The sequence below is a fragment of the Glycine soja genome, chromosome 14 (assembly GCF_004193775.1).
Source record: "Glycine soja cultivar W05 chromosome 14, ASM419377v2, whole genome shotgun sequence".
NCBI lineage: Eukaryota > Viridiplantae > Streptophyta > Magnoliopsida > Fabales > Fabaceae > Glycine > Glycine soja.
The window spans coordinates 6485692-6497337 of record NC_041015.1 but is presented as its reverse complement, the minus strand read 5'-3'; the positions used below and the strand labels follow the sequence as shown (position 1 = coordinate 6497337).

The window sequence follows — 11646 nt, the reverse complement described above, 5'->3', positions numbered from 1 at the left end:
TTCAGCTTCGTACAATAACGTTTATCAATAAATTAAATACACACATTATTTGATTCCTTATCCATAAGTTATGAAGGCATAATCATCAACAATGAGAAAACGATAGTTTAACAAAAAAAAAAACCATGAGTGGGGAAATAATTAAGTGTTTTAATTTTTAGAGCATACAATAAAACGTATATTAAGATATACTAATTGAAAATTTTCAAACCCTTATTGAAAAATTAGTAGTATTAGTCCTTTCTTTGAATAAAAGAACGAACTAAAAGTGATAACTCAAAATTGACATTCCTCCTCATTCCTTTATTCTTTACTTTTTCGCTTTTGGTTTTGTTTTCACTCTTAATAATAAAGTGACTTTTCTTCCAATTCCATATATTCTGAATTGGAGTAACGTGAACTATGGTTCTCTTCTCGTTCCGTATAAAGCAGCAACATAGAATGGCCCAGTTACCTAAATCTAGCTTCAAGTTGAAAATTTAATTTTCACTCATTCTCATAAAGTCAGACTGTTGAAGGAGAAAAATAATTCAATTGGCTCTTTCTCAGAACTGCACGGTGCCTTTCTAGTTTCCAGGCATATAGTAAGAAAACAAAAAAGTTTTAAATATATATATATATAATAAATATAATATTTTATTAAAATAAACAAGTTAAAAAATTAGTTGAAAACTCAAAAAGTGAGTCACTGCTTACAAACTAAAAAATTAACTTATTAAATTATAAATTTTTAATAAAATTAATTTTTGAAGTGACTGAAAAATATAAAATAAAAAATAATAAAAAAATTATAATTTATTTAATGTAAATGTTAACCCAAGCCCTAGAGGAATTTGTTAAAAAATTTAAAGTAAAAATGTTTTTATTGGAAAGCAAAAAATTACGCTCCCACTGATTTTTACATTCTTCTATAATTTACATAATAAATATTTTCTTTTTTTAATTATTTAACTAATATTTTAAGAATATTGCTTAACAAAATTCTTTATTTAAAAAGGATAACTAAAAAACTAAATAAATATATGAAAGATAAAAATAGAAGAAAATATAAAAAATTAATAACTAACATTTTAAATAATATTTTAAAAAAACACTAAAAATTATTAAGAAATTATTAAAAAAATTATTTATCAAACAGTGAAACAAATTTTTTGGTCAGTAAAAATAGTTAGCTTAGCTCAACACTAACAAATATCTTGTCGAATATGTTCTAAATAAAAATGTACTGCTATTAACAATATATCTTCCTTTTTTAATAAAAGTATTTTACTTATACTGTAATTTCTTAACCGAATAAAAAATATGAAACTTGGCAACCAAACCAAATGGATGCTGAGGATAACATCAAAACAATTCTTATTTGAACCCAGCAAATTAAGCCAATGGATATAACTCACTTACAAGCAAAAGACCAAAATCATGGTTATCTTGTGATGGGGATATCTACAATCAAAGATGGGTTGATTAGGTTAAGTATTTTGCTAACCTACAATCTAAGCTTTCATGATATTTTAATATGCTTTGACCTTCCAACCTTTTTGTATTAATCACCAAATTGGATTGGTTAAAGTAAACATACACGCATAATTAAATATAGTATTAATTTGAATTCATCACCTGTTGAAAGATCTAATAATGTACTATTAGTTCAACAACGACGTTGATGAGGAAATTGGGTACAACTCATCCACCTCTTGGTGACCAACCAGCACAAGATATTTTTAATCACAGTTGAACTAGTATGGATAAAGGTGCCGTTTTGAGTCCCTATCAGCGTAGTTTTGTATAGATCTGTCACAGTAGAGTTGTTTGTGTTCGGTGGTGTGGTCATCAACTCATCATGAGACTCCCAAAATCATTCTCTGAAAGCTAGTGGGTCACCCACACTATATATGTTTTTTTTCATTCTTTAAGACACTTCAGATTTAGATAATCTAAATATCCTAACGTGATTAAGTAGGGAATTTTCATCAAGTTTTATCTTTAAAAAATGTTTTAAATTGATGTATGTCTAGAATTTTATTGTCAAAATTGAATAAGATTTGTATCTAGAGGGGATCTCAGGTCACTGTTCAAGCATGGTAATGAAATTCGTACTCGTGAGTATCCGTTCAAACCGATTTTGCCAAGAAATATCTGAATTGGCCGGGTACAAGTTCGGGGATTATTCGACTTTTTTAATCGGGATCGGAGTCGGAGACAGGAATGTCACTACTCGTCCCATACTCATTCCCGTACCCGACCTGATGATGAAATTATTAAAATTTTATTAATTACTCGTTAATTTTTTATAATTTTTAAATAATTTAATATTCTTTTCTTGATGATTTTTGTAGACAAATGCGCTGCAAATACAAGTAATTAAAAATAAATGTGTAACAATCAAATTTTTTTAAAATCAAATTTTCAATATAATTTTTTTACAAATCTAAACCGAGGATCGAACAAGGACGAAGATACCCTATACCCAACGGGTACGGAGATGAGGTAACAAATTTTAATCCGTCATGTATCGGGACAGGTATATGTTGGGGAGACAATACTCATCCCTATCCGATCCTGTTGCCATGTCTTCAGGATTAAGAGTATGGTTAAAAACTCCTTTGATTGTAGTCAAACATCTCATGTACAAAAGTTAAGACATTTACATATGTTTACCATCATAGACAGAACATCCATTGGTCTAAGCCAAACACCTCATCATACACAAGCGAACCATTGAATTAAAGGAAATAGATTATTAAAAGTAATATAATCACTATCAATCTCATCAGCATCTAACCATAGCACTATCATTAACTTTAAAGGTAAGACTCATGGATCCAAATTCTCAAAGTAACACATTCTTCATTCTCATTTATTATATTGGAAACAGTTATGACTTTAAGTATCAAAGTATCTTCATATGTATTTATTCTCGCTGCAACAAAGAAGAAGGCAGTGAAAAAGGAGATGATAAACAAGATATCATATTATAAAAAAGAAAATTACTCAATACCATTTTATAGGTACAATGGTACAAGATTATTAGAACAACTTTACTTGGAGAACCCATTTTGGGTTCTTAACACACTTTTTGTGAGACTTTTATTGTCACTTAAGATTTAAGAACTCCATATTTTACTCTAATGGTATAATCAATATGAGCTCTACACTACATTTGAGTAAGAGAAATTTTATTTTTATGATGACAAAAATCTTTAGAATTCTTATATAAGAACCAATTCTTCAAGCCGGCAGCCACGTCATTTCTCACTAATGGAAGAATTCAACAAAAGCAAGTTGTTACTTATAAGAACTCAATAAGAACTTAGTAATAAAGATGCTCTTATAAATGATTTAGAAAACATTTTTTGTGTGTTTTTCTTAGAATATATAAAGAAAGATTTCTACCCCAGAAACAAACTTATGTATGCAAATTAGGTATCGATCTTCTTTCTATAGTCACCGGAACCATTCTGTAGTAGTTACTTTTCTTTCCTTCATCGCTTACACTTTTTTATGAAACTTCAACGCTTGTACTAGATTATATGGTACATATAAACTGTTAAGATCAGATGCTTTTTCCATATAAAAAAGATATTCCAATTAATCCATCATTTTGTCAAACTTGGGTTTGCATATGTTTTAAGTGCTCTGAATGACTGGTAAATGCATATTAGTTTTAGCCGAAAATTACCTTTTTTTTAAGCTGTCCTTGGAAAAATATGGCTTCAATCTCAAACGATAAACTCGATCATTTTGACAAAATCATTTAATTTTATGTAAGTTGTTTTTAAGCTTCTAAATCCATGGTTTGGTAACTTTGGTTCCTTAAAATTGTTGATTGCTATGGACGATTTAGACCCAACAATAGCAAAACCAATCCACAATTACATACACGAGGGGATACACAATGTACAAATAAGCAAGAGACACTTTCTGTTTTGCCAGCATAAAATTCCTAGTTTCGTTGAACCGTTAAAAATGCCCACCCCACGCACCTTAGAAAATAATATTGAGAATAAGTTGCACTCCTTACCTTGAGAAATGAATGTAAGATATAGTTTATTACTTTAAAATATAAAGAAAATTCATAACAATAGTGGATAATTATGAAAATGTCTACTAGATATTTTAACTTTTTTCTACAGCTTTTGGTAACTTTAAAAGAATATGAATCCTGAATCCAAAGTATCAGCGAATATTCAGACAATCTAACTTCTAAATCTAAAAGTTTATACTCGCCGTGAGAAGGTTGGCGTACCTAGATAATTCCCCAAACAAAGGCTTGTACAATTGTAATTTTATATATTTTTTTGTGTGAACTAATGTATTTCTGAGTTGAAAGTTAAAAAGTAATCTAAGGAGGTATTGATATTTATTTAAGGAATTAATGTTTTTCGATAGATACATACATTTTCATATGTATGAATCAGATGTTGAATCCAGAACTACATACTTAAAAGATAAAATTATTTATCAATCATGTTATATGATATTGATAATTGTAATTTATACCTATAATCTAACATTTGAATCATTTGATTGTCCAAAATAAATTATGTTTTCAGTTTAATTTAAGAGTTTGATAAGACTCATAAGAGAGGAAGAAAAATCATTCAAATTTTAAGTGGTGTAGTTTATTGAAGGACAAAGATAGAACAAAGGAGACTAGATGATCGATATCATGCATTCCAAACTTTTTAGTGCTTTCAAAAGGCAAGGTGGCAATAATTATTATACATAGCAAAAGTACAGGATAATTGGCTATACTCAGCTGCCGTCTAAATTATATATGGTAGTTTTTCAAGTTTAATGAATGATCTTGAATTTTAATTTTAAATATGTAATTATGTTAAATTCAAAGATAAAATTTTGTATTAATCATATAATTTTATTTAACTTTTGAAAAAAAAATGTATTTAATTCTAATAAGATTGTCTTTTATAAAAAATACTCATAGTATTTGAAAGAAATAAAGGCACTCAACTGGGTTTTGTTTCTTACATAATCTTCAAGTGGATGATATATTCATTTAAAATCAATCTAATTAAATACGCATCCCAATTGTTTTTGTCATGTGTGGATATTAGTTATGGAATAATCACTAAAAAGCAAAAGAACAAAAATGAAATAATTAAAGGGAATTGATCGTGGGGCAAGCATGAACCCCAATTTGGACAAGTTCAAGACCCTGCCGCCTGGAGTGGCCCTAAATTCCAAATATGTGGTATCCGTTGGGAAATATGCATACTAATTGCCTAATCGGGTGTGCATGAATGCAACTATGTAATGCACTTAGATGAGGAAAACTCATCTTCTTGTACCGAAATTTTTCATAAGGAGAGAAATAGACACAAAGGTCTTGTGGCTTCCACATGTTCTCTCCTCATTCTATAAACTTTACATAGTCGAATCTTAGTGTAATGAATAATTGATTAATAAAGTTATAAATATCTAATAACTTTGTAAATAATATATAATTGTGTGTTGTGATTTTGACTAAGGTTAATGACTTTAGTTCCACTTTCCTCTAGTAATGTAATGAAATTGATGCAAAAGACTAACATGACAATTTTTACTTTTATCATTTAAAAACTTGTTTAATCATCATAAAACTTTAGACATGTTTTTCCCCCTACTAAAACACTTCTCCTACAGAAAAATTATACAACCTGCACTTAATTTATGGGTTTTTCTTTGTTGGTATCTACCGGGTTACACTCAACTTTTTGGGTGAAAAGGTCTCAAAGAGCAAAAAATTAAAAAGATAGAGGATTATTCGAAGGGAGGCCGAAAAGCCAGGCAACACTTATTACATCTTCAAACGCAACTTCATATGTGAAAAAAAAATCCATTAAAGTTATAAGATTGGTTTGATAGTTAAGAAAAAGATAAAAAAAAAAAAAGCATCCTCCAAGTGACAAATTATAAAATAACATTGAGTTTTTAAAACAAAAAAAAGTATGTACCAAAGCGCCACCATGTCCAACAACGAAAGGCTTTTTTTCACTTTGGGACTAAAATGCCTAAGCATCTTTCGACCAAAAAGACAAAAAAACCGAACATCTTCAAAGCACTGATCCATCTTAGGGTGTTACTTGGTGCACCCAGCATTTTTGCCGGGGCACCCTGCACGTAGGGTGAAATGGCAAAAATGTCTTTCACCCTAATAATATAAATAAAGCTACAGTTTCGTCCATACGATACGTGCATCCTTCTTCTTTCTCTTCCTACGGCCTTCTTCTTCCTCTTCCTGTTCCTACAACCCTTTGTCTTGCTCTTCCTACGACACTTCTTGTTCATATTCTTCTTCCTACGACGCTTCTTCTTCTTATCACCATTCATGTTCATGGTTGTTTCTTGCAATTCTTCTTCTTCCTCCACTTCCCGTGCTGCTGTGATTCTTCTTCTTTTTCTTCAACAAAAAAATGACATTTTTCTGGAAAAAAATCCCATACGGATCATCAGTCCGTATGATTCATAGGGATCGCCAATACGTATGTGTCATATGGATTGCTGATTCGTATGGGTTTTTTTGTTGAATAATTTTTTTTTTCAATTTTTCTTTTTCTAAATTTGTTTATTTGGAAATTTGTTATTTGTCAATTATTATTTAAATTGTTTCGTAATGTAATGTTGTTTTGTAATGTTAGTGAAATTTTATAATTTTTTCTGATTTATATGTTAAGTATTGTTTTTATTTGTAAAAAATATATTAGTTATTACTAAGAATAGATTAGATTGTTAAAATTAAGATTAAATTGGTGAAACAATGAATTTTCAATATTGATATATTATATTTGTCTAACTTTTAAAAACAAATCGAAAAAAATATTTAAAAGATATTGATTTTGTTACTTATGAAAAATATTGAAATCATAATTAAAAATAATTTAAATTTTTTAGTTACAAAACATATTTAAACTAAAATTTTTAATAATTAAATTTTGTTATAAAAATATTGAAACATAATTTTTAACTGTACAATAAATTTGTTAGTTATAAAAATTATGAAACCAAAATTTAAAATTTAAAATATGATAAGATTTTTAGTTTAAGATAATGATTGAAATCAAATTTAAAAATATATTTAATTTAGTAGTTATAAAAAAATATTGAAACCAAAATTTAAAATTTTAAATATGATAAGATTGTTAGTTTAAAATAATGATTGAAATCAAATTTAAAAATATATTTGATTTAGTAGTTATAAAAAATTGAAACTAAAATTTAAAATATGATAAGATTGTTAGTTTAAGATAATGATTGAAATCAAATTTAAAAATACATTAAATTTGTTAGTTACAAGAAATATGGAAACCAAAATTTAAAACATGATAAGATGGTTAGTTTAAGGTAATGATTGAAATTAAATCTAAGAATATATTTTGTTTTGTAGTTATAAAAAATATTGAAACCAAAATTTAAAATTTAAAATATGATAAGGTTGTTATTTTAAGATAATGATTGAAATCAAATTTAAAAATATATTAAGTGTGTTAGTTATAAGAAATATGAAAACCAAAATTTAAAATATGATAAGATGGTTAGTTTAAGGTAATGATTGAAATTAAATTTAAAAATATATTTTATTTTGTAGTTATAAAAAATATTGAAACCAAAATTTAAAATTTAAAATATGATAAGATTGTTAGTTTAAGATAATGATTGAAATCAAATTTAAAAATATGATAAATTTGGTAGTTATAAAAAATATTGAAACCAAAATTTAAGATTTAAAATTTATTTATTAATTCATATGTTTTAATTTTTTTAAAAATATTTTTTAGAAACTTTTTGTTCATTTAATTTATTTACAAAATTTGATATTTAATTGAATGATGTATTTAGATGTTTATTATAATGATTAAAAATTAAATAAATATGATATTTAATTGAATGATGTATTTAGATGTTTTTTATAGTAATTGATAATTAAATAAATTTGATATTTTTTTGTATCTATAAATACTTATTAAGCCTATCATTTTTATTTATAATTTATATATGTAAACAAATTAGTTATTATATAAAAAATAATCATCACAGAATTTATTATGTAAATTTACATATATATTAAATATAAATTAGAAATTTTAGTGTTATATATAACGACACTATTTATTTATAATATATGTGTATATTAACTTTTTGATTTGAGTGTTCTATTAATAATGCCAAATACCAAAGACACAAATTTGATTGAATCATTAATTTTAAGTTTTGCTGGATGTCCCTAAAAATTCCTTTCATCTTTTCTGCATCTTTCTCTACATTAACTAGACGATGAAAAGATATCTCAGTCTATATAACTTTAAAATCAAATTTTAGTTATCTAGTTCAGTATATTTTCCATTTTGTTTAAATAAAGGATTTTTTTTTTCATTTGGCTCTATGGTGATCAGAGTAATACTATTACTTAAATAAATAGTTATTTATCTACACATAAGTCTTCAACGATACAAGGCTCTTGGATCAGTTAGATGTGTCTCCCCAAGGTGGTGGAATGGATGAGAAGGTTCAAATTTGGCACTACCATGATAATTTGGACAGCATGCCTTAAATAGCTCATTGTACCTACTCATGTCAAAGTTGTGTGTCTTCATGAGACGCTCTTGCTTGGCCCTGAACCGATGATGAAAAAAGCCCTGAAAGGTGGGTTCTGTGGAGGTCTTGAGGAAGAAAAGATATGCAAGAGCAAAGCCAAAAGAGGTAACAAAGAAGCATATGGGCTCCATCACATCCCAACTTAGTTCCCAGAAAGTGAGCCTCATGAACCCAAGGGTCTGGACCGTCAAGAAACCCAGCCCAAAATAAAGCTCAGCTCGGACCTGGGCTTTGGCCTTTTCATCAATCATCCACTTTTGCTTCTCCATATGCTCTAGCTCCCTCCTTCTAGGGTCATTTGGATTGGCTATTGATTGATAGATTAAGCTCTCTATTGATTTTGCCACCTATAAAAAAAAAAAAAGAATCACAATAAGTTTATAAAACTACTCAATGGAAAATCGGGAAAAAAAAATACTAGTACTATGATTTAATAATAATAGTGGACATTAATTGACCGGGTTTTTGTCCCATAGTCACAATCAAATCCTACTCTAAATTGTTAAAGTCAAGAAATCAATCAAATCCCACACTTTCTTCTGATGAAATAAATTATTAAAAGTTGTACATATAATAGCATTTAATTTTATTATCATCGTAAATCAATGAATAGTGTGTTTTATTTGGCGGTGGAGAATAAAAAATCATGATATCAGTGCCAAAAATAAAAAACAACAAAATGTTAGTGTGAGTATGAATATGAAAAGAGAGACAAGTTCCTGTGTGATTGGTTTATCTTGAGAAGTTCCCAAAGGGCTATTAAATAAAAAATTATAAATTTTTATTTCTCATAAAACATGTATGAGAATGTGTGTTTATTCAATCCAATCCAAAGTTAAATGAAAGGAAGTGCTTGATTTAAAGGATAAAAATAAAATATAAAAAATATAAATCCCAAAAAAAAATATAGTATATTTTCTTTAATATTATTTTTCTCTTCTCTTCCAAAAGGACATGTGAACATGAGAAGAAAAGTGAGTTGTTTTTAACAACCGCTGCTTCAAACAAGTTTTCAGATAATTTTGCCTCTTCATGAAAATTGGGAGCTGCCCGAACAGTCCAAGACAGCAGCCCGGAGAGTCCGCGGGCAGTAGCAGTTACAACACAACAAGGTGCCACGTTTGGACAAGAAAAGACCACAAGACAGCATAGCAAAAATGTTGGTGAGAGAATGTAACGCATAGAAGTAAATGAAAAACATGGAAAAGGTCACGCAACTAAGAATCCGTGCGAAGAAGTGGTCATTAATCACACTTCACACAAGACCTCCCCCAGGTAAGAGGCATATTTAGACGCCTCACATTCCACATGTCCCACCCCAAAGAAACCGTTTCAAGGGGAACGGGGCAAAACACCGTTACGCCACACTAGGATAAGGATCCATCCTCCTCCTCTGCAACTGCAATTCAAAACTGAACTGCAGTTTTGATTAAAAATGGCTTCTACTCACACCCACATTATGACTTTTTTTAAGGGGACCAGAATTTTTTTATGTGCGCCTATGCATGTTGTGACTCAAGAGAATCTGTGGCTGTGTCTATTTCAATGGCCAATATCCATTCAGTTTATAATACTACTACACAATCTCAGTTAGTGAGTTGCCGGAAACAGAGCGGAATACCTGCTCCGGTCGGAGAAAAACGGCGTTCCCCAAAACGATGACGTCTCCGGAGTCATCCAAGATCTTCGCGAACTCAGCACCTTGCTCAGGATTCTCACACGCCTCAACGCAGATCCGCAAAAACTCAGAGTACTGAACGGAACTTTCAGGAAAGTTCCTCAGCTTCGCCTTCAACTTCTCCATTTGAGAGGCCCTCATAATCTTCCTGGCGTCCCTCACAGACATTCCATTCCCGAACACCGCATCGCCGGCTATCGGCGCTGAAGCGATGTCGTTGATGTCTTTGAGTTTCTGCCGGAGCTTCTCTCCGACGGGGAGAGACAGGAACTCTGGGAGCCGCGCCGGACCGGAGTGGTACACAGCTCGCCGAAGGAGAAAAAACCGCCGAAGAAATCCTCCATCGTCGGAACTCGCTCGCGTCGTGCTCGGAGGCGCTATTGCTTTTTGTTGCAGAGGCGAAGACAACACGACGCTGCGTTCAAACGGCGTCGTCATTTTGACACCGTCGAAGAAACGCTTCGATAACAGTTTCCGAAGAGCCATCGATGCCTCGTTTCTGAATATCTTTTTATTTTTATTGTTTTATTTTTCTTTCTCTCTCTCTGTTTTGAGAGAGATTAGAAAAATGTGTGGAGTGTCCAATAGACCAGGATTCAGGACACAAGGCTTTTGTAGCTCTTGAGAGATAGTGGAAGAAGTTTTCCTATATATAGGTCCAACGTTCAAGGAAGAATTTTCCCTTTTATTTTATTTTCAATTATTTTTTGTCATTTTGTATGACTGCGACTTTACAAAAAGTATAAAAAGAATCTTTTGCTTGATGTCATTAAGAGCTCTCATCACATTTTTTCTTTGTTTTTCCGAAACTTGTAAGAAATATGACATTTTCAATTGGTGTGTTATCCATGTTTTATTAGAATATTATTTGTCATAGGACTGTAATTATTGAAAAAAATGTTAATGATGTTCACTTTTTAACACTCATTTAGTGATTAATTGAAACTTATTAAAAAAAGCATTAATTTTAGTGCATCTCATGTCATTTAATAATTTTTTTCTCATAATTTAAATGTAAGACTATCAAAATTAATAATTTTTTACAAATTTTTTTGTCAATCATTGAGTGAGTATTAAAAAGATTGTTAAGAGAAGTGTAGCTGACATTCCTAAAAAATATATGATAAAAAGAAGATAGTTATATCAAATTATATTTGATAAGTCATTTCTATTAATTATAGTTAATTTGACTAAATTAAAATTTTATTTAATTATAAAGATGTTGGCAAATACAAGTTTATTTCACTACTGCATACCAATTTTTTCAAACACTACTTCAAGAACTATTAGACCTCACAACTTATAATTCATTAGATTTTTTCTCTTTTAATCATTTTTACTTTTATAGTGTCCATCTGTTGTATTTATTTTAATTA

The 11646-nt window shown here is 29.5% G+C and overlaps 1 protein-coding gene across 1 annotated transcript; it reads right to left on the bottom strand.

The window, feature by feature from the left end:
* Window positions 1-8383: 8383 nt before the first annotated feature.
* On the bottom strand, window positions 8384-10878 carry LOC114384412 (calcium uniporter protein 4, mitochondrial-like). Its single transcript, XM_028344080.1, has 2 exons — window positions 10214-10878; window positions 8384-8939 (listed from the first exon to the last, which is right to left on the bottom strand). The coding sequence occupies exons 1-2, from the start codon at window positions 10754-10756 to the stop codon at window positions 8439-8441; spliced, it is 1044 nt and encodes a 347-aa protein (XP_028199881.1). The 5' UTR covers window positions 10757-10878; the 3' UTR covers window positions 8384-8438.
* Window positions 10879-11646: the final 768 nt, after the last annotated feature.